Here is a 23,916-nt window from a genome sequence, read left to right as displayed (position 1 = left end):
TGCAAGAAAACTCAGACTCCACAATTCTCATGATGACACGGTGGGATCAATTACGTCCACTCATAGGATAAAAACACATCATTATGTTGCACCGCTCCCTCGTTTGGCTTCTAAATGTACTCTTTACACTTATTTGTACACTACGTTTTACAACCTCAGGGAGGCATCGAACACCTAAAGACAGGAAGTCACTGGCAGCACGGTGGCCTTATGCCAGTTCTGTATCTCCCATGATGACCGGCGCCCGTTCCGATGAAACTAAAATGCTGAATCACTACCTGCTGTGGCGCTAAAGCTGTCTCTCCCTGACCTCTGCCCTCTCCGTGGAAAAGAAAAGGATATAAATAGACTGAGCAGCATCACATAGATGTTGTATAACTGTTGGCAACAGACAAGATGATTGTTCCCGGAGTCTGAGGCCTGAACAGACTGAACACAGACAGACGCATATTACCAAATACAAGGAAAATACAAGTAAAGCAGAAAAACATGCTGCCCAGGAGAGTCAATGCCTTGTAACAACGCAATACATTTATACTTCATTATATAATAACACCCGCATTATGTAACAATCTGACGCATTTTGCAATAACATCCCTGAACCCAATATGTAATATACATTTATGGCGTCTTTCCATCACATGGTACCTCGCGGTACAGTCGCCTCGACTCTACTCGCCTGTTTTGGTTTTTCCATTATGATAAAAAGTTCCCCGGTACCTGCCAACAGGTCCTTTTTTTTTAGTATCACCTCCTTTAAATAGTTTAGCCAGCAGTGTGTTTTTTTTGCTGCCTCCAGCTTCTTTTGAAACTTAATTTGTCTTTGAGAATCAAAAACAACCAGTGTTAGGTGTACAGTAACGTAACTACTTTTTTCGGAAAAAGTAAAGCAACGCGTTACTACTGAAAATTTGGTAACGAAACGTAGTTCCTTTTTCAATTCGGCGCAACGTTACTTTTCCCAGGGACAGATTTGACAGCGACACACTGCCTTCTCAGCTGCGCGCTCACAAGCTCCACACGGTACGTGACAGAGGCTGGTAGTAGTAGCGGAGCAACGCTGCAGCCAACGCTAGCTAACTTTTGAGAGCGTTTTTAGCTTCATGGCTTTTTACTGGATGGCGCTCTGAGCGGAGAGCTATGTGACACATGCCACTACATCGCTGAGGACTGGCGGTTAAATCGGCCGTCCTACAAACGGAGCACGCCAGGCAGACACAAAGCTGACGACCTCACAGATGGATGCCGTGGAGACGGGCTCATACGTAGACCAGGCTACACGCAGCGGACCGCTGGGGACTTGTGCCGGTCGCACGGACACGCAAGGACTTCCAGAAAAGAGGCTGCATGTGTCTACGACAATGCACGGACCATCGTGGCTACGCGACCAGTACTACAAGTAGATATGGACATTACACATTAAAGCGCCCATATTATGCTCATTTTCAGGTTCATAACTGTATTTTAAGGTTGTACCAGAATAGGTTTACATGGTTTAATTTTCAAAAAACACCATATTGTTGTAGTACTGCACAGCTCTCTCTCACTGCTGCAGATCCTCTTTTCACCTGGTTTCTGTTTTAGCTTCTTCTTCTGTACCATCTTTGATTGCACTCGCACATGCTCAGTAGCTCAGATGTAGAGCATGTCAGCTAGCTAACTCTAGAGACAGTAAAAGAAAGCTGTTTCTCCAACTTCAGTCAGTTACAAGGCAGGATTAGCTGGGAGACTTCTAAATGAGGGCGCACATGTAAGTAGTTCTTTTGTAGATTATGGTGAACTTGTAGCAGTGCTTTGCTATTGAGAACGAGGTACCATGCTAGCGTTAGCGTTACCGTTAGCCGGCTAACGCTACGAGCTAACGGTTGTGGTTAGCCAGCTCATTTCGGACTGTGACGTCGATTTTGAACAGCTCACTAGGAGACTGAAGGCAGGACACATTCAGAAACCGTATCTCACTCAAAACAGCATGGATGGATTTTTTTCAAAGTTTGTATGTGTGTGGAAGCACCAGAGACCCAAAAGAACACCCCAAATACCAGAAAAAGTGTTTTTTTCATAATATGGGCACTTTACACTGTGTAACGCTGATGACCTGCCGATGTGCATTCAACCCGCGCTGGACTCGTTCATAACGAATCAGCCGTCACTCTGTGAGTAGAGAATCTGCAATGTAGCCTAGTTCAGAGACTTCACTGATAAACCAGAGATTGGCTTTATGGTCAAAGATAGCTTTTGTATAATTACCTTCAGTCTCTGCCAGAGACACCTGCTTTTAAAAGTAACGTAAAAGTAACGAGTAAAGTAAAAAGTTACTTTCCATAGGGGGTAACTAAGTAAAGGATTACTTTTTTAAGAAGTAACGTGTAACGAGCAAACAATACTTTTTAAAAGTAACTTCTCCAACACTGAAAACAACACACCTTTGACGTGTGTGTGTGTGTGTGTGTGTCACGTTCGGTCACGGCAGTTTCCTGCGGCGGCGCTATGAAGGCCAGCAACGCTCGCCTCACGCACGAGGCGGTACTAAATCTGCAACGGAAAAAGGAGGACGGGGCACCGCGGCCGAGTCGAGTCAAGTCACCCGAGCCGATACTAGCAGTGGGTAAGGGCCATTAGTGATGTGTATTGACCAATGAAAGGTAATATTAATCTACTGAACAAATAGTATATTTTTAAAACTAACTTTGAGTCGCCATGACTCACAGTAGAATTCATAAAATAAACATGACAAGGTTTTAAAAATAAATAAATGGAGACGTCCATTTCGGTTGGTTATTACTTAAAAGGTGCAGTAAATAAGCCTTATAAAACTCCCTTTCTGTCATATTTGCTGAAACTGACCCTATGTTCCAGTAGAACTACATGAAGCAGCTCATTAAGAAAAGAATCTGGCTCCTCAGTCACCACCTACAGCCTGGAGTGAGATTTGCAAAAATCCACCTCTCCCTGTTCAGATGCACCAATCAGGGCCAGGGGGGGGGGTGTCTAACTGCGTGTCAATCACTGCTCATGCACACACATTCATTCTCCCTTGTGGGGGGAGGGGCTTAGAAGATCGTTTTGGGCTTTAGCGGAAAGGGGGGAGGGACTGAGAAGTTGTTGATGTTAAAAAATGTTGGCTAAGTCCTGGATCTTCACAATCCTCACAACCCCCCCGCATTTTTTAAGAACAGCAGCATTAAGTAATAATTTACTACAAAATGCGGAGAAAATAATTACATATTGGGTTCATGTTTTAATTTCAAAATGCGACAGATTCATACATAATGTGGGTGTTATTACGTAGTGAAGTGGATATTTATTACATAATGCGTTGTAGGGCCGTCCAACTAAAGAAATTCTTAGTCGACTAACACTTATACGATTTTGTCGACTAATCGATTAGTTGATTTAATTGACAGAGCTGTGCGCTTTGAGAGGTGGTTAAGAGACTAGAAAAGCACAATATACAGTGCCTTGCGAAAGTATTCGGCCCCCTTGAACTTTTCGACCTTTTGCCACATTTCAGGCCTCAAACATAAAGATATAAAACTGTAATTTTTTGTGAAGAAGCAACAACAAGTGGGTCCCAATTATGAAGTGGAATGAAATTCATTGGCTATTTCAAACTTTTTTAACAAATAAAAAACTGAAAAAGTGGGCGTGCAAAATTATTCAGCCCCTTTACTTTCAGTGCAGCAAACTCTCTCCAGAAGTTCAGTGAGGATCTCTGAATGATCCAATGTTGACCTAAATGACTAATGATGATAAATAGAATCCAGCTGTGTGTAATCAAGTCTCCGTATAAATGCACCTGCTCTGTGATAGTCTCAGAGGTCCGTGTAAAGCGCAGAGAGCATCATGAAGAACAAGGAACACACCAGGCAGGTCCGAGATACTGTTGTGGAGAAGTTTAAAGCCGGATTTGGATACAAAAAGATTTCCCAAGCTTTAAACATCCCAAGGAGCACTGTGCAAGCGATAATATTGAAATGGAAGGAGTATCAGACCACTACAAATCTGAAGACCCCGCCGTCCCTCTAAACTTTCAGCTCATACAATGAGAAGACTGATCAGAGATGCAGCCAAGAGGCCCATGATCACTCTGGATGAACTGCAGAGATCTACAGCTGAGGTGGGAGACTCTGTCCATAGGACAACAATCAGTCGTATACTGCACAAATCTGGCCTTTATGGAAGAGTGGCAAGAAGAAAGCCATTTCTTAAAGATATCCATAAAAGTGTCGTTTAAAGTTTGCCAAAAGCCACCTGGGAGACACACCAAACATGTGGAAGAAGGTGCTGTGGTCAGATGAAACCAAAATCGAACTTTTTGGCAACAATGCAAAACGTTATGTTTGGCGTAAAAGCAACACAGCTCATCACCCTGAACACACCATCCCCACTGTCAAACATGGTGGTGGCAGCATCATGGTTTGGGCCTGCTTTTCTTCAGCAGGGACAGGGAAGATGGTTAAAATTGATGGGAAGATGGATGGAGCCAAATACAGGACCATTCTGGAAGAAAACCTGATGGAGTCTGCAAAAGACCTGAGACTGGGATGGAGATTTGTCTTCCAACAAGACAATGATCCAAAACATAAAGCAAAATCTACAATGGAATGGTTCACAAATAAACATATCCAGGTGTTAGAATAGCCAAGTCAAAGTCCAGACCTGAATCCAATCGAGAATCTGTGGAAAGAACTGAAAACTGCTGTTCACAAACGCTCTCCATCCAACCTCACTGAGCTCGAGCTGTTTTGCAAGGAGGAATGGGCAAAAATGTCAGTCTCTCGATGTGCAAAACTGATAGAGACATACCCCAAGCGACTTACAGCTGTAATCGCAGCAAAAGGTGGCGCTACAAAGTATTAACTTAAGGGGGCTGAATAATTTTGCACGCCCAATATTTCAGTTTTTTATTTGTTTAAAAGGTTTGAAATATCCAATAAATTTCGTTCCACTTCATGATTGTGTCCCACTTGTTGTTGATTCTTCACAAAAAATTACAGTTTTATATCTTTATGTTTGAGGCCTGAAATGTGGCAAAAGGTCGAAAAGTTCAAGGGGGCCGAATACTTTCGCAAGGCACTGTAAATGTAGTTAATTAACCATCTGAAAAACTGATTTTCTCCACAATTAATGCTGCAAAAGCACCACTTTAAATATTGTGTTTACCATAAATGTGCTCATGAGTTTCTTGGAAATGAGTAATTAAGCATGAATAAGCATAAAAAATGACTTATCTACTAAAGAAATCTTAGTCGACTAAGACCAAAACGACCGATTAGTCGACTAATCGACTAAGAGGTGGCAGCCCTAATGCGTTGCTACATACCTTCCTATTCTTTTAATTTGCAAACATTGGTGATTTTTTACTGTTTGTTTATGAATGACATTCTTTTCTCCGGGGTGGAGAACAGTCTAATTACCGAACACTTCTTTACACGACTGTATACACACAAAACTGCGAGGCTTTCACAGCGTTACAGCACACTGTGTGTGGGAGTTTGTTTTGTTCTCAGGGCACCTGCTACTTTATCTATCTCGGCAGTGTTTCCCTCCTCGTCCCCTGGACAAACAAACTGACCCAAAACCTTTCACAGAGTAACAGACAAAAAGGACTTTGTTTAGCTTGAGAAGGTGGAGAATTATCTCAACACATAGAGGAACATTTCATCCTTCAGTTCATCACAAACATTCAACATCAACACATCTGGAGATACAGTTTTTACCTGGACAGGAACAATATTAAAAGTTGGATTTTAATAATTGTCTACCAACATCATACAACGTATTAAAGCACCTCTCACTGTTCACAGGGCCAAAAGCAGCAAAGGACATTCATTTTTCCACTCGTACTGCACAAGAATCAATCTATCTATCTATCTATCTATCTATCTATCTATCTATCTATCTATCTATCTATCTATCTATATATATATATATATATATATATATATATATATATAGTGTGCATGGATGGATTACTTAACAGACCTATTCTCCTTATTCGAGTCCAATCCCCTTTTTATGATGGGTGTCGCTGCGTATAGTTCTCATTAAAAAGAACCAAAGTCTGTCACACAAGTCGACCGAAAGGTGGACCCACAAAAAAGCGTTTTGCGTTCACCTTGTCAGTTCATTTGAAATTGGACTACAACCTTGAAGGGGCCTCAGTAGGCCTGTAACAATTATTACATAATTGTCAAATCTTTTTTGACATAATTGCGGTTTCTTCGTTTAACCGTAATAAATTGCTTACATTAGTTAAGATCCTAAGGCGCATGACTGCTGATGGTCACCGTTAATTCTAAAATCTACTTTGCCTGACGTCAATTTTAACTTAAATGTAAAAAAATATCGAAAAAAAAGTCTAACTTCGTAAACAAAATACGTCAAAAAAGCGTAACAGCCCCCCCCATCAAATCGTCAAAAATGTAAACAAAAATGTCCAAAAAAAGTAAAAGAAATTTTTTAAAAATCCACATTCAATACTTACAGTACACAGACATTAAATTTAGATTTATGCAACTAAAGTAAAAGTTGAGATCTTATCAGAGGAGAGTCAGGAGTCACAGGGTCACATAAGACGGTGGCGAGGAGGGAAAGTGATTTAACGTCAGCTGATTCAGTACTCTGGGAACAACAGGGCCAAGGCGACCAACAGGAAGTGTTATCTAAGACAGGAAGTGGATCCTGAGCTGAATAAACAAACCTGCAGATTCACACACACACACACACACACACACACACACACACACACACACACACACACACAGACGCTCAGAACAAGACAGGAAAAGGAAACGCGTGTTCACTGACTCTGTGTGTGTGTGTGTGTGTGTGTGTGTGTGTGTCTGTGTGTGTGTGCGTGTGTGTTTCCGATCAGCAGCTCTAAACATCCAAACCAGAAGAAAAAAGGAGAAGCAGTACTCACCACTTCCAGAATCTTCTCCTCGATCTCATAAACAGTGCAGTCCTGCAATTAAAGAGACAGACACGCTGAGTGACAGACATCACGCTGCAAAAAAACTCGCACTTTAAACCGAAACCAAGCCACTGGTTTCAGTTCAGATATACACGAAGAATAAAATGTTCTTGGAAAATGGGCTTCTTTTTATCGTTATTTCATTTCTTTTTTTATTCTGTTGGTTTTTTTTAATTACTTTTTAACATGTATTGTCTTATTGTTGGAATTTTTAGTCTTGCTTATTTTTTTTTATTGTTATGAATTTTTTCTTTTCATCTGTGTTTTGATTATTTGGTTCTGTGAAGCACTTTGGGCTGCATGCTTACATGAAAGGTGTTTTATAAATAAAGTTGATTTGAATTTGTAGTAATACAGTATGATGTGATGTATTTCCAGATCTTGCCTCTGACTTTGTGCTTTCATTTTGAAGAGGGATTGGATAAGACACAGATACAGATGATAAGAAAGTCACAAGACTCTTTACTGGTTTCCTCATTTCAAAGAAAAGCTGCCTCAGACTTTTCAAACTAACAGAAGTTTACTTTAGATCTGAGTCAACATAAAGTCAAATAACAAAGAATGAATACATGTTGTTGACAGAAGTGTACCTGAACAAAATATCAGACTTCTTTTAAAATCTAAAAACATAATTTGAAAAGGAACATGCAGACTTATTGGGATTTTTGTCTTATTCACCGTATCCCCCAGAGTTAGATAAGTCCATACATACCCTTCTCATCTCCGTGCCTGTCGTAACTCTGTCTGACAAACCCAACGCTAGCCTAGCTTAGCACAGATCCTGGAGGTAACCGGCTCCATCTAGCCTAGCTTAGCACAGATCCTGGAGGTAACCGGCTCCATCTAGCCTAGCTTAGCACAGATCCTGGAGGTAACCGGCTCCATCTAGCCTAGCTTAGCACAGATCCTGGAGGTAACCGGCTCCATCTAGCCTAGCTTAGCACAGATCCTGGAGGTAACCGGCTCCATCTAGCCTAGCTTAGCACAGATCCTGGAGGTAACCGGCTCCATCTAGCCTAGCTTAGCACAGATCCTGGAGGTAACCGGCTCCATCTAGCCTAGCTTAGCACAGATCCTGGAGGTAACCGGCTACATCTAGCCTAGCTTAGCACAGATCCTGGAGGTAACCGGCTCCATCTAGCCTAGCTTAGCACAGATCCTGGAGGTAACCGGCTCCATCTAGCCTAGCTTAGCACAGATCCTGGAGGTAACCGGCTCCATCTAGCCTAGCTTAGCACAGATCCTGGAGGTAACCGGCTCCATCTAGCATAGCTTAGCACAGATCCTGGAGGTAACCGGCTCCATCTAGCATAGCTTAGCACAGATCCTGGAGGTAACCGGCTACATCTAGCCTAGCTTAGCACAGATCCTGGAGGTAACCGGCTCCATCTAGCATAGCTTAGCACAGATCCTGGAGGTAACCGGCTACATCTAGCCTACTGCTCCCAATAAGTGACAAGGTCACATGAGACACAGCCATCTTCTAACTGTATATATACTGGGAACTATATTCTCAGAAAGGCGAAGCACTGCTACTTCTGCTACTTGGGCGGAGTGATTTGCTCGCAGCACCTGAGAAACCCGCTGTTACTCTCTGCTCCTCACCACAGGGCTTCAGGTGCTGCGAGCAAATCACTCCGCAGAAGTAGCAGAAGTAGCAGTGCTCCTTGATTAACGCTGTCGCCTGCTCTGGCTCAAATGAACAGCCTACATATCGTCATCGAACTATAACAACCTTATCCACATTGTTGAAATCATTTAAATATTGAGCCATTACATTGAAATTCTAACAGGAGCCTATAATTTCTGTATCCTACTCCGTAACAACAGACGCCTTTTTCTCGTCTCTCTCCACGCCGCTGTCTTCAGACTTTTGCGTTTTTACCCTTTAGACGGTAACGCCACAGTGGAGCGTTTTTAAGATTTCCACTCTGGAGGGTGGTTTCACTTTTTTGCGTTTTTAAGCCCTAAAAACGCCGTCGCCGTATTAAAGAAAGGCACATCCGATAAAATATTTTTTCGTTTTCACCCGAGAGCGTCATCGTGTAAACAGGGCCTTAGTCTCAGTCAGTCTTTTTCCTGTCTGGACATTCAGACTAAAGTTTTAAGTCTTGGTAGTGAAGTTAAATCACGTGAACATCGTCAGCATCCAATGGGTGCGCTCCCTCCAGCACCAAACGGCTAGAGCCAGTGTTATTTATTGTTGCTATGGCGCTGCACTAAGCTAAACGCTAAAGAGGGAAAGTTGACGTTTTTCAACCCTTCTGAAGCGCGTCATCCAACGGGAGTTTTACCGGCAGATACACGCAGACCTCCAGGTGCTGGAGACATTTATCTGCACGTACGGCAGAACAGGGAATCTGAAAACTTTCCCTCAAGTTACCAGCCAAACGCTAGCGGTAGCTAGCTAGCTTGGTTAAAGTTTACAAAAACGAGTCTAGTTAGTCTTGCAATGTGTGACCCTGCAAGATCCCCAGTCTTTACAGAAGATGTTAGATGGGAGATGGTGTGAGACTTTGGTATTGTTTAAAGTCTGCTAGTGTATGGTAGGTGTAACACTCATACGATTTGATCAACTAATTGATTATTTGATGGTTTTTGGGGGCATTTTTAGACCTTTATTAGACAGGACAGCTTAAAGCCGGTTACACACTGGATGCGTGGCGCGAGCGTGTCAGCTGCGTGGCGTGTCCGCTCATATTTCGGCTCCCATGTTAACAGGTTAGAGCTTACACACTGCCTGCGTGACACGCAGGTCTCACGAAAACGCGTGCCTGCTAGAAATAGAACAGACGCCCATTTTTCACGAGACACGCAAGCGTGTTGGAAGCGTTTCCAGGGAAAATAGAACAGGAAAAGAAGTTTATATGTCATTTAGACACAAATACATATTAATAAATGACATGCTGATGTCTGAAAGTCTCTAGGTTTTGATATAAATGTAATAAAAAAATATATAATTATTTAAAAAGCCTATTTTTCCGCCAATACTGCAGACGTTGTCTTTGCTGTAATCAGATCAGTATATATTTATGTTTAACATGGAATTTCATTTTATCAATGGGAGACATCCATGTGTCCAGACAAGGCTAGCAGCAGCAGCAGCGCGGCGCGTCAGACACGTTTCTGGTGTGTAAAAACATAGAAAACGCCACGCAGCCGCCACGCAACAGAAACGCCACGCTCACGCCACGCAGGCAGTGTGTTAACTAGGGGTGGTACGGTTCATGAAAAAACACCCGAACCGCTCGGTTCGCTAGTCTCGGTTCGCTAGTCTCGGTTCGCTAGTCTCGGTTCGGAGCGTGTGTGTACCGCACGGTTCGTCAGTACACTGTTAAGGTGCACTAACCTCTTACTGCCGTAGTGCTTTATACACCTATGTTAAAACACTTACTGGGAATGACGAGCGGGATGGGCGTGACAATCGCAACCCATGGCAGCTGATTGGACGATTGCGTCACATGGGTCTGGCTGGTCCCTAATTTCAAAATAGACTGTCATGGCGGCTCGTTCAGAATCAGAATCTGATCTCATATCGTACTAAAATAGTTCACCGAAACGTGTTTCTGAAAACATTTTAAGCGAGAAATAGGCCGTGCAGTTGCTGAATCTGTCTTCATTTCAGATCGACAAAGGTCAGTTTAAAAGATTTTCGTCAGATTTTGAGAGACACCGAGCCGACCGCTCCTCAAGTGGAGTGGGGCGCCGCTGCACGTCACGTCACGTCACCTGCAGAAATGTCCAGTGGGAGAGAGGCTGACCGGAGCGGGAGGATGCGCGCCGCCGTTTATAGTCTGGTGTGTGGGAACATTTTGGATTTTACCGTTACCTATGATGAAATAAAACAATATAGAACTGCCACGTGTGTGCACGTTTTTGTGCAACATGCATTCAATATGCTAATTTTAGCATTTTATATGCGAAGTGGAAAAAGAAAACAAATTGACCGAACCGAGACGACGAACGCAAAACCGTTTTTTTTAACCGCCCCAAAAAAAAAAAAGGAAAAGAAGGATCTGTAGTTGATTACACATATTAACGCAAAGCACCACTTTGTTTAAAGTATATCTGTGTTATCTGTACTGTCGATAATCGAATTGAAGAAATAATAATAGAAGCATGACTAATCTACTGAAGAAATCTTTGTCAAATAAAGACCAACACTACCTATTAGTCGACTAAATAAGTTTTTCCTCAAAGAATCATGCAAAAGCGCCACTTTAATACTTGCATTTTACTTACCGAGTGCTTATTGTATTTGTATGGTCTTTTGTGTACGTTGTATCAATGTTAAACAGCATTTTACAGAAACAAACTGTGTGAAAATAAATGTTCAGCAAGATAAACAAATGTACAACTTATCAAGCAGGTCATATCAAATGATACAGCTTTCCATTTCAGAAGTCTGTCTGTGTGAAGAAACTGTAGTGTGTGTAAAAGAAAGAAATGAATCAACCTGAGAAAAGAACATACGGAGTGAACTGAGAAACGGCGACCTACCAGAAAAACAGAGGATTCCTCCTGCGGTCGGAGAAATAACAGCTCCCTGCAAACGGGCTGACAGGATGATTGAACTCTCTGCTGTCATGTGTAGGGAGGGGACACGCTGCAAAAAATATCCAACTTCAACTGTGAATCCTAAAAAAAAAAAATACTTTCCAAATGTTGCCTGACTTATTTTATTGTTAATACAGTACAGGCCAAAAGTTTGGACACACCTTCTCATTCAATTTGTTTCTTTATTTTCATGACTATTTACATTGTACATTCTCACTGAAGGCATCAAAACTATGAATGAACACATATGGAATTATGTACTTAACAAAAAAGTGTGAAATAACTGAAAACATGTTTTATATTTTAGATTCCTCAAAGTAGCCACCCTTTGCTTTTTTTGATAACTCTGCAAACCCTTGGTGTTCTCTCAATGAGCTTCATGAGGTAGTCACCTGAAATGGTTTTACCTTCACAGGTGTGCTTTGTCAGGGTTCATTAGTGGAAGTTTTTCCTTATTAATAAAAAAGCAAAGGGTGGCTACTTTGAAGAATCTAAAATATAAGACATGTTTTCAGTTATTTTACACACTTTATTGAGTACATAATTCCATATGTGTTCATTCATAGTTTTGATGCCTTCAGTGAGAATCTACAATGTAAATAGTCATGAAAATAAAAAGGAAACGCATTGAATGAGAAAGTGTGTCCAAACTTTTGGCCTGTACTGTATATTATTATTTTTAAAAAGAAAATAGATTTGAGGAAAAATAAGTTTTTTATTTCTTCACAAAAACTCAAAAAAAGTATTTTAAACCAGGTGAAATAGTCCCACTTCTCCGCCAGATGAACATAGGGCTCTACAATTAATCATTGTTATTACGATTTCTGCTGCTAATGATCACAAAAACAGAGTAATTGAGACACTTTATTTTTTTCACATTACGTTTTGCTGACAAACTCTTATTTTGTCCTGTGTTCTGAATGAATAAAAAACAGTTCAATGGGAAAAAGTGTTAAAAGGGAAATGTTGACTGTTTTAACGGTTTCACAGTTTTTTAAAGGGTAATTACCGTGTTTTTCAAACCCTATTTTCCTATGTGTTTGTGTCTGAGTGACTGATGGGAACAACAATCTCTGACATTGGTCCAGTATTAAGCGAGATCACTACAGTCGGCAGTAGAGAAACTAAGCTACAATACAAGTTAATAGGGCAATTGTCCAGCTTGTATTTACCTTCTCAAAAGTGCTTATTTTGCTCAGATTAATATTCTAAGTATCTGACAAACATGGAAAGGATTTCTAAGGAGGTCGACATTTCTGTTGAAGAGTAAGATCCTTTTTTTTTTAAAAACATAAAAACTAGAGACTACATTAAACTGAATATCTTCAGAGAACAAGACATATAAAGACATCACCTCGGATGGACATTCCTCACAATTCTTTTGACATTTCATAGACCGAGCGATTAATCGAGAAAATAATCGGCAGATTAATCAATGTTGAAATAATGGTTGGCTGCAGCCCTAGCCAGAACCTCACTGACCTTCTGCACGGTGGAGGTGAGCTCCAGACACAGCTGGATGATTCGGCTTTTGGTGGAGGTGAAGTCGTTGGCGCTCGTCAGCGGAGTCCTGCAAACACAGAACAGAAGTTTTGTTACAGCGAGGCCATCTGGAGTTTTTTTTTTTTTATTTAAAGATAATTTATTAATGACAGGACAGCTAGGTGAGACCTCTCAGTATATGTGCGCCTGCTCTACCCACTGAGCCAACCCGGCCACTAATTTCAATATTTTTAAACAAATTCGTAATTCATAACAAATACAACACAAGGTTTATTTCAAATGACAGTCATATTGGACTGGTCCAACATGAATATATAAATAAGGACCATGTCTACAGAACAGGACATGTTCTACTGGTTGGACAGTATAAAATATATAAATAAAGAGAACAGGACATGTTGTACTGGTTGGACAGTATAAAATATATAAATAAAGAGAACAGGACATGTTGTACTGGTTGGACAGTATAAAATATATAAATAAAGAGAACAGGACATGTTCTACTGGTTGGACAGTATAAAATATATAAATAAAGAGAACAGGACATGTTCTACTGGTTGGACAGTATAAAATATATAAATAAAGAGAACAGGACATGTTGTACTGGTTGGACAGTATAAAATATATAAATAAAGAGAACAGGACATGTTCTACTGGTTGGACAGTATAAAATATATAAATAAAGAGAACAGGACATGTTCTACTGGTTGGACAGTATAAAATATATAAATAAAGAGAACAGGACATGTTCTACTGGTTGGACAGTATGTTCTACTGGTTGGACAGTATAAAATATATAAATAAAGAGAACAGGACATGTTCTACTGGTTGGACAGTATAAAATATATAAATAAAGAGAACAGGACATGTTCTACTGGTTGGACAGTATAAAATATATAAATAAAGAGAACAGGACATGTTCTACTGGTTGGACAGCTCTAAATCAAAACACAACTAACAGCCAACGGACGGGACGCAGCGCTGCACTATATAAAGTAAATATTGCATACTTATTGCAACACTTTCGATGTAATATTGCGCAACGTGCTATCGCGATAACGACATTGAGTCGATATATCATGCACCCCTATTAATAAGGCTTAAGGCGCAGCACCCAAGCCGTTTTAGGCACCACCTAAGCCGAATGAATGTAAAATCAATGACATTACATCAATACGAACTAAACGACTCTTCTCTTTCTCTAATGACTGTAGTTGGACTTCTTTAGCAAGTTTTGTCGAGCTTTTCCAACAGTTCAGACACAGCTATGGTGATAATAATGGTCCAAAATGATGTGGAAAAGAGACACAAAACTACCACAAAGAGACACAAAATGTACGCGGAAATTGCATTTATTATGGTGACAAATTTCACATTTTCTTTAGGAAGGACGCCTAAACCCCCCTGCCAAATACGTGCACCTAAATCTTCCACAAAGCCAGGGAAAACGCTGGAAATATGTTCGTATTGTCATCATATTTTTTATCTTGGACTTCTTTAGCAAGTTTTGTTTTTAAGCTTTTCGAGTGTTATTTACTTAGTATCTGCTCTGGCTTTTCTAACATTTAAGACACTGATATGGTGGTAATAGGAATGGTTCAAAGTGATGCCAAGTGATTTTAAATTGAAAAACCAAACATTTTCTTATGGGAGGACCCCAAATATGTGCACCAAAGTTTTTCACAAACCTAGGGAAAGCCCTGTGATAGTAGCTTCTGTTTTGGTTGATGACACACTCAATGCTGTTGAATGTCTTTTTGAATATCTTAAAAGGTACTCTTTTCAGGCTACAACATTTTTTGTCACATACAGCAAACATCTCCTCACTATCTGCTAGCTGCCTGTCCTCTGAACACACTGTAAAAAACATCTCCTCACTATCTGCTAGCTGCCTGTCCCCTGAACACACTGTAAAAAACATCTCCTCACTATCTGCTAGCTGCCTGTCCCCTGAACACACTGTAAAAAACATCTCCTCACTATCTGCTAGCTGCCTGTCCCCTGAACACACTGTAAAACATCTCCTCACTATCTGCTAGCTGCCTGTCCCCTGAACACACTGTAAAAAACATCTCCTCACTATCTGCTAGCTGTCTGTCCCCTGAACACACTGTAAAAAACATCTCCTCACTATCTGCTAGCTGTCTGTCCCCTGAACACACTGTAAAAAACATCTCCTCACTATCTGCTAGCTGTCTGTCCCCTGAACACACCAAAAACATCTCCTCACTATCTGCTAGCTGCCTGTCCCCTGAACACACTGTAAAAACATCTCCTCACTATCTACTAGCTGTCTGTCCCCTGAACACACTGTAAAAACATCTCCTCACTATCTACTAGCAGCCTGTCCCCTGAACACACTGTAAAAACATCTCCTCACTATCTACTAGCTGCCTGTCCCCTGAACACACTGTAAAAACATCTCCTCACTATCTACTAGCAGCCTGTCCCCTGAACACACTGTAAAAAACATCTCCTCACTATCTACTAGCTGCCTGTCCCCTGAACACACTGTAAAAACATCTCCTCACTATCTGCTAGCTGCCTGTCCCCTGAACACACTGTAAAAACATCTCCTCACTATCTACTAGCTGTCTGTCCCCTGAACACACTGTAAAAACATCTCCTCACTATCTACTAGCAGCCTGTCCCCTGAACACACTGTAAAAACATCTCCTCACTATCTGCTAGCTGCCTGTCCCCTGAACACACTGTAAAAAACATCTCCTCACTATCTGCTAGCTGCCTGTCCCCTGAACACACTGTAAAAACATCTCCTCACTATCTGCTAGCTGCCTGTCCCCTGAACACACTGTAAAAACATCTCCTCACTATCTGCTAGCTGCCTGTCCCCTGAACACACTGTAAAAACATATCCTCACTCATCTGCTAGCTGCCTGTCCCCTGAACACACTGTAAAAACATCTCCTCACTATCTGCTAGCTGCCTGTCCCTGAACACACTGTAAAAACATCTCCTCACTGTCTGCTAGCTGCCTGTCCCCTGAACACACTGTAAAAACATCTCCTCACTGTCTGCTAGCTGCCTGTCCCACACACTGTAAAAACATCTCCTCACTATCTGCTAGCTGTCTGTCCCTGAGCACACACTGTAAAAATATCTCCTCACTATCTGCTAGCTGTCTGTCCCCTGAACACACTGTAAAAACATCTCCTCACTATCTGCTAGCTGCCTGTCCTCCTGAACACACTGTAAAAACATCTCCTCACTATCTGCTAGCTGCCTGTCCCCTGAACACACTGTAAAAACATCTCCTCACTATCTGCTAGCTGCCTGTCCTCTGAACACACTGTAAAAACATCTCCTCACTATCTGCTAGCTGCCTGTCCTCTGAACACACTGTAAAAACATCTCCTCACTATCTGCTAGCTGTCTGTCCCCTGAACACACTGTAAAAACATCTCCTCACTATCTGCTAGCTGCCTGTCCCCTGAACACACTGTAAAAACATCTCCTCACTATCTACTAGCTGTCGGTCCCCTGAACACACTGTAAAAAACATCTCCTCACTATCTGCTAGCTGCCTGTCCCCTGAACACACTGTAAAAACATCTCCTCCACTGTCTGCTAGCTGTCTGTCCCCTGAACACACTGTAAAAACATCTCCCTCACTATCTGCTAGCTGCCTGTCCCCTGAACACACTGTAAAAACATCTCCTCACTGTCTGCTAGCTGTCTGTCCCCTGAACACACTGTAAAAAACATCTCCTCACTATCTGCTAGCTGCCTGTCCCCTGAACACACTGTAAAAAACATCTCCTCACTATCTGCTAGCTGCCTGTCCCCTGAACACACTGTAAAAAACATCTCCTCACTGTCTGCTAGCTGCCTGTCCCCTGAACACACTGTAAAAAACATCTCCTCACTATCTGCTAGCTGCCTGTCCCCTGAACACACTGTAAAAAACATCTCCTCACTATCTGCTAGCTGCCTGTCCCCTGAACACACTGTAAAAAACATCTCACTATCTGCTAGCTGCCTGTCCCCTGAACACACTGTAAAGCACTGAAGGGAGGGGACGGGATGAGGAGGAGGGAGGGGCGAGCTAGCCTCCGTTTTGTTTGAAAATACTTCAAACATCAACAAGAAGTGACGTCACCTTTAAACCCTTTCACACCCAGATTGTACCTGGGTTATTTTAACGACAGGACGTTCTAGTGGGTGGGAAATAGCCAACCTTTGCTCACTTTTTTATTATTATTATTGTCATGTTGACCTTTTATGCCTTTATTGAACAGCCATAAAGAGGATAGTAGCCGGATTCGCACTGTTGACGTTGCCGTTTATTGTCAGCATCGTCCAACTCCATTATTAACTCGCAAACAAGCAGAAATAAAAATTGGTTTTCTAAATGGTGTTCTCTCCAAAGCTGGCGTCTGTTCTGGTTTCAGTTTCAAGAGTCCATTTTAAACCTTTGTGCATATTATATCCATAATATTTTAAGCTTTCCAACATAATAGTTGGGACTCAGGACTTTTTTGGAGCAAGTAGCTGGAGAAAAATAAGGTGTGCAAAAATAAGCCAGCTGCACATTCAATTTCAATATCTTTACATATCTTCTGCTGCTTATCTCATTTTCACGTTGCAGCTACAGGATATAAACATTAATTAGACTTTGTGCCTGCAACCAAAAGGTGATTACACACCTCAACCGAATCTTAAATGTACTGTTCGATACTGTGGTTTGCTAAAAAATGAGATTTTAATGTTCTGGATTGGATATTAGACTCAGATTCAACACCAGCTCAAGGTGTTGGCGTGTGCGTGGCCTGACACACGACAGATGTCAGGTGCGTTTTGGGCGTCGGTGCAGAAACTTGTCGGGCTTTGTGTGCAGCAGCTGCAGTGAGCAGGAATGTTCTTCAAGCTGATACAAGCTGGGAAAAAGCTGAAGGAGTCAAACAGCAGACGGAGAGGCGCACTGACAGCTGACAGACATCTCAACAGCAAACAAGGACCCGCACTGATACAGTACCTGTGTGTGTGGGCTAGACTTTGTGGGACACTCTTTCGTATTTCTCCTAAGGTCTATTCACACTGGGGGCGTTCTTTTCCGTGTGATTAATTCGCACGTCAATAAATTTTTTTAGAACTGTTGATTTTGTCACGAGAACTTTCGCACAGTGGCGATAAAGCAACGTCATTTTTCTTTTCCCCAGAAGGAGGCCGATTTTTGCAGCTTTCGCACCGCGAATAAAGACATCAACCAATCCCGTTGTGTTGTTTACTTAAGGCGCTGACACACTAACCCGATAATCGGCCGTGGGACAGTCTGGCGAGGTCGGTGACTCGAGTCTGTTCGGTGTGTCCCGTGCCGTCGTCAGTCTCGGGGGGGCTTCGGCCGGGCTGACGGCGTTCATTTTGGCCGAGCTGACATGTTCGGTCGCCGGCAGGGCAGTCGGGACTAACCCGGAAATGGCGAGCGCAATGAGGTGACTAGAGTCTCTCAAAATCTGAGGAAAATCTTTTAAACTGACCTTTGTTGAGCTGAAATGAAGACAGATTCATTCGGCCTATTTCTCTCTTAAAATGTTTTCAGAAACATGTTTCAGTGAACTATTTTAGTACAATATGAGATCGTATTCTGTCTGTCTTTGAATTTCCGGAGAAAACAAACCCATGTGACGTGTTCGTCCAATCAGCTGCCAGTGTTCATTTTTTGGGCGACAATACAGATTAGCGGCGCCTGCTGCTTTGGAGACGTATTACGTCTCGTCTCTTCGGTGTGTTCCGAGGCACTTTTAATTACTATGCACATCATGTCATTTATATATAGTTTTGTGATATTTCTATTTAAAATTGTAAATTGTTTTGTTTTGTTTTAAATTTGTCATACCTGCCCAGGGACTACAGGTGGAAATTAGCAATTGTTGCTATAACCTGGCCCAAGACATATTCTCTTGTTTAACAAGTTTAATGTTTATTTGTGCACTGTCCCTGTTTCAAATAAATCAATTTCCAATTCCAACTTTTTGGACCAACTCGGGGAGACTGATCAGTCCGACTGGCTTTTCTGCCGACGGCCGGCCGTCTGGTTGGTGTGTAACCGCCTTTATGAGAATCGCAATACAGCAAAACCGAGGCTGCTGTCCGAACCATAGCGTCCCCAGAAGGTCTTCAAACTGTCCCACCGTCATGGTAGAGGAGCTGGCGCAAACATTCAAACTTGCATCGCTGCCGGTGTGAATAGGTTTGGGCGTGAAACATTCACAGGCGATTATTTAGCATTTCGGTGTCGTGTATTCGTGCGTAGGTCTTTACACACCTACTGAACCAGAAACAATGGTTCCAGACCCTCAGCGTGTTTACGGTGTTTTCCCTCGGTTTGTCGAAGACTTTAGGTGCACATACTTTGGCGGAGGGGTGTAGGGGTCCTCCTGTCAAAGTGCAATTTGACAACATTTTGGACCATTATTTTCACATCTATCTTGCACCCTGAGTCTTATACTGGCAGGGAAAAACCCTGGATTTGTGTCTACCTGTCCAGCCAGGCCAGCAGACTCTTGGCGGCGCCGATCAGCTCGACCACGGCGGTCAGGAACTCGTTGGAGGGCTGATGGGAGATTTTGCAGTGGTAGGCCGGGTTCTTCCTGCGCTGCGACACCGAGCTGTTCAGGTTGTGGTGCGCCGCTCTCATCTTCCCCACCAGAGTCTTCAGGTTGTCCTTCTCCACGCCGTAGTTCTGTGAAAACAACAACAACCGTACATTTTAAAACATAACCAATACTTTAATCAATTATCATTCTAACTTTCGGAGTCTTTTATAAAAAATAGTGTTAATTTTGTCACCTATTTTTAATTTAGTCTTAGTCTTGTGCCAAAAAATTTTTGTTAGTCAAGTTTTAGTCGACTAAAAGTCTCGTCATTTTAGTCAAGTCTTTTTTGAAATAAATTATTTCTGATAAGCCTTTTAACTGTGTTAAATCCAACTGCTAGCTAACGGTAGGCTAACGTTACCTGCTGCCAAGTGTAGTGTTAACTAGCTAACGGTATGCTAACGTTACCTGCTGCCAAGTGTAGTGTTAACTAGCTAACGGTAGGCTAACGTTACCTGCTGCCAAGTGTAGTGTTAACTAGCTAACGGTATGCTAACGTTACCTGCTGCCAAGTGTAGTGTTAACTAGCTAACGGTATGCTAACGTTACCTGCTGCCAAGTGTAGTGTTAACTAGCTAACGGTATGCTAACGTTACCTGCTGCCAAGTGTACTGTTAACTAGCGCCCCGCAGCGATGTTTGGGTTGACTCTAACGTCCGATTAGGAGCATCAGAGAGAAGCGCAGGCTATTCGGTCCGGTAGCTAACGGTCGTTAGGGCGCCTGTCGGTGCCGTAGCAACGGGTCTCAGTAACAGCTGAATATTCTATCTCATGATGAAAAAGTAGAGATGATTGTAGACAAAAATGAAGAGAGATTTTATCTTAGTTTTTATTTTATGCCAAACATTTTAGTCTCGTCTTTTTTCGTCAACAATAACGCACGTTAATTTAGTCTTAGTCAGCGTTTATGGACATTGGCGCAGTCTCGTCATCGTCTCGTCTTAGTCATGGAAAAAAAAGGTCGTTGACGAACATATTTAGTCTCGTCTGACGAAATTAACACTAATAAAAAAATGTTTTTATGGGTGGCTCAGTGGTTAGCACTTCTGCCACACAGCAAGTAGGAACTGCAGAGTTTGATCCCCGGTCCGGACAGGGACTTTCTGTGTGGAGTTTGCATGTTCTCCCCGTGTTTGCGTGGCTTTCCTCCCTGTGCTCCAGTTTTTCCTCCCACCATAAAGACAATCCACGCTAGGTAACTAGGACTACAGTTGAAAATGGCTAACACTTTTTTTTTTACAGAAATATTGATTAATGTAACATTGTCCTAATAAAACTAAACAATAATAGCTGCAGCGGATCAGATTCTTCTCCCATCTTCACAGATCTAATGTATTCTCTCAGTCAGCTGACAGTGTGAACACGCTGGCTCGCCTGAGGCTGCCAAGATGTTTGAGGCGTTGGGACACTCAAAGCCAATAAAAATATCTGCAGCCAAACTGGCTTTCCACCTGTCGACAGACTGCACTGTAAAAAACAAACATGACACCTTACAGTTCAGACATGTTTCAGGTCAACTTTCAAATCACATTGGAAGTAAAGTGATCAGATATGTCAATCAGAACGAGCTTTAATTTTCTATTATTCACACTTTTTGATCAACCTCTTGATTGTTTTTCCGACAATCAACAGACATCAATTAACTGTTTAGTCTAGAAAATGTCGATAAACGATAAAAGATTCCCATCACAATATCCCAGAATCCAAGGGGATGTCTTCAAATTGTTCATGTCTGACCAACACTCACAAAAAAAGATACTACATTTACAAAGACATTAAAATAGGAAAAGAAAAGCAGCAAATCTTCATGTTTGAGAACCTGGGAACTAGAGAATGTTTAGTATTTTACTTGATGAATTTCTTAACCTATAAATTAATCAACTAATTTCTTCAGCAGCATTCTGTTCAGGCAGAACTGTTTTTAATAAAGAGTAAAGTTGACTATCATGGTGAAAAAAACAGGCCTTACTACTCTGTTTTTACATTTTCACATTTCTTTAAAAAAGGTCCAGTGTGTAACGTGTAACTGAAGGACACGTTACAGAATTACTGTGGCTAAGCTAAAGGAGGTTGTAGGCTGTGGTGAACAGATGATGTTTCAGGAGTTCAGGAGTTGATGTTTCAGGAGTTTTTTTAAATGTCCAGGGATGTAGCATTTCGGATATCTGCGGGGGGTTACCACTAAAGTAAACTATTTCTTGATCATCACAAAAAGATAAAACAATACCAATACAAGCTCTATGTGCCACATGAAGGATGAAACGAGTAGAAGCTGTTCATTTTGAAAGCCGCGTGTGTAGGGCTGCGACTAACAAATATATTTTCATTATTGATTATTGTGATGATTGTTTTCTTGATTAAATGCGTCGTTTTGTCGATAAAAAGTCAGGAAGTAGTGAAGAACGCGGTTATGATTTCCCAGAGTCCAAGGTAATACATTTAGATTTTAAACCCAAAAGATATTCCTAGAAGGAACACTTACGAGTAAGAAAATCACCAAACCCTCACATTTTAAAGAAGCTGGAATCAGCTAATGTTTGGCATTTTTTCTTGGGAAAAAATGTTATTGAAACAATATTACATTATCGGTCTTAACTTTAGGAAGTCGAGAAGATCTGTGAGGTAAAGCCTACAGTTTTAATTACTGACATCTTCTACTGATTGTCTTTACGCTTGGAGTGGCTTTGGCTCGGTCACTCTGCAGGAACTGCGGCTCTGACACGTGGTTGGGAGACCTAAGCTCATTTAGCTTAGCTCGTAACGGTAACAAGGAGATTTATTTATCTTCTGTAGCACTTATACAACACAAGGGCCGTCAGATACTAAGCTCTACACAGCACGACTGTGTTCTTTTAACTCCTCTGATAAAGCTGTGGTGTTTGAAAAGGTCTCAGGTGGAAAACTGATCATCTGACAGGCAGCGGAAACTGCTGCTGGAACAAAACTGAAACGGATCTTCCTCTACTGTGTTTGAAAGTGTGTGTGTGTGTGTGTGTGTGTGTGTGTGTGTGTGTGTGTGTCAGGGGAAGGGTGGGGGGTCTTTCTGACAGGTGGGAGGGGTCACATCTGTTTCCTGCTCCACACCAGAGAACAGTGAACTCAGCTCTGTGCTGCAAAAAGAAGAAAAAAATAGGAACGTCCCTTGACCTTCTATTGAGTCAGACAGGAAACTCTCCCTGAATCACTCGAGCTGCTGCTGCTGCTGAAAGATCTATCCGTGACTCTGTCCGGTCCGATGTCACGTCCATGTTCTGTACTTGGGTCTCATAAGGACTTCCATTTTCGCTGGGGGAGATCCGAAGCCTTGGAAAAAGCTAGCAAATTAACCTTGAGTTTAGAATATGAGTAAAGTTCAGTTTTTTTTCCCAATTCCAACTTTCGATCTTGAGTCAACGGTTGTCAGCCAAGTCTCCTTTACAACCCTCAACGATCGGAGCTGGACCGCGCGTGTATAATTAGAACTGGACACAGCGTTCCATGTGGAGCCCCGTTTCCTATCAGAGATGCTAATTGGCGCATGAAGCTTTCTTGGAGCCAAAAATGATCTGCGCTAGAGCTGAAGATCTTTGCCGACAGGTTCGGTCTTAATTTCTATCATTTTACACGGGCTCGGGCCGGGCTCGGGCCGGGCTCGGGCTGGGCTTGCGCTCTGGGTTGCGTGGTAAATGAGCGGTCAGGTGATGAGTTTCGATTAGCGTGAAAATGGATGCTGAGGAGGTGAAATGGAGGCTGGCCTCTGGAGGACTTATTTTATTTCTTTGTTCCAACTTCCAAGTGGCCTGTAGCCGACGTTAGTCATGAATAAATTATGTTAAAAAATGTATAAATGACTCATTCTTGACAAAAGGCAAAAGAGCTGTGTGTGTGCGTGCACACTTTTGAATAATGTCGGGCTGTAAACGGGTTCGGGCTTTTAAAAAGCTGACAAAATAACGCCAATATGTTCCTGTTTACATGTTGTGATTTGTAGAGTCACAGCGTGTACAAAAAAACAACGTAACATGAGACACTGCCGTCTTCAAACCGTAATCAAACCGGGAACTATATTCTCAGACAGGTTGTTGCAAAGCAAATCATTCCGCCCAAGTACTATATTCTTATGCCTGAGAATATATGATTTCTAAATCACATGAGGTCCCCTGGTAATGCTAGTCCTGTACGAATAGAGCTTTACTGACTTACCTACTTACTGGGTCAGCTGGGAACCACTGACCTAAACTGAACTACAGAACTGGCCACACACACACACACACACACACACAC

General features: G+C 42.0%; 1 protein-coding gene across 1 annotated transcript in view; it reads right to left on the bottom strand.

Moving 5' to 3' along the window:
• The window catches only part of cnksr3 (cnksr family member 3), a 68,125-nt gene that overhangs the window by 13,115 nt on the left and 31,094 nt on the right, over window positions 1-23,916 (bottom strand). The window contains exons 3-5 of the mRNA XM_039782029.1: window positions 19,537-19,739; window positions 13,016-13,103; window positions 6,926-6,967 (exon numbers count right to left, since the gene is read on the bottom strand). Of these exons, the coding sequence (XP_039637963.1) occupies window positions 6,926-6,967; window positions 13,016-13,103; window positions 19,537-19,739 (333 nt within the window). The remainder of the gene's footprint in view (window positions 1-6,925; window positions 6,968-13,015; window positions 13,104-19,536; window positions 19,740-23,916) is intronic.

This window comes from Perca fluviatilis, chromosome 18 (genome assembly GCF_010015445.1).
Source record: "Perca fluviatilis chromosome 18, GENO_Pfluv_1.0, whole genome shotgun sequence".
Lineage (NCBI taxonomy): Eukaryota > Metazoa > Chordata > Actinopteri > Perciformes > Percidae > Perca > Perca fluviatilis.
Note: the sequence above shows the minus strand (reverse complement) of the source record. Positions and strands in the feature narration are given on the sequence as shown.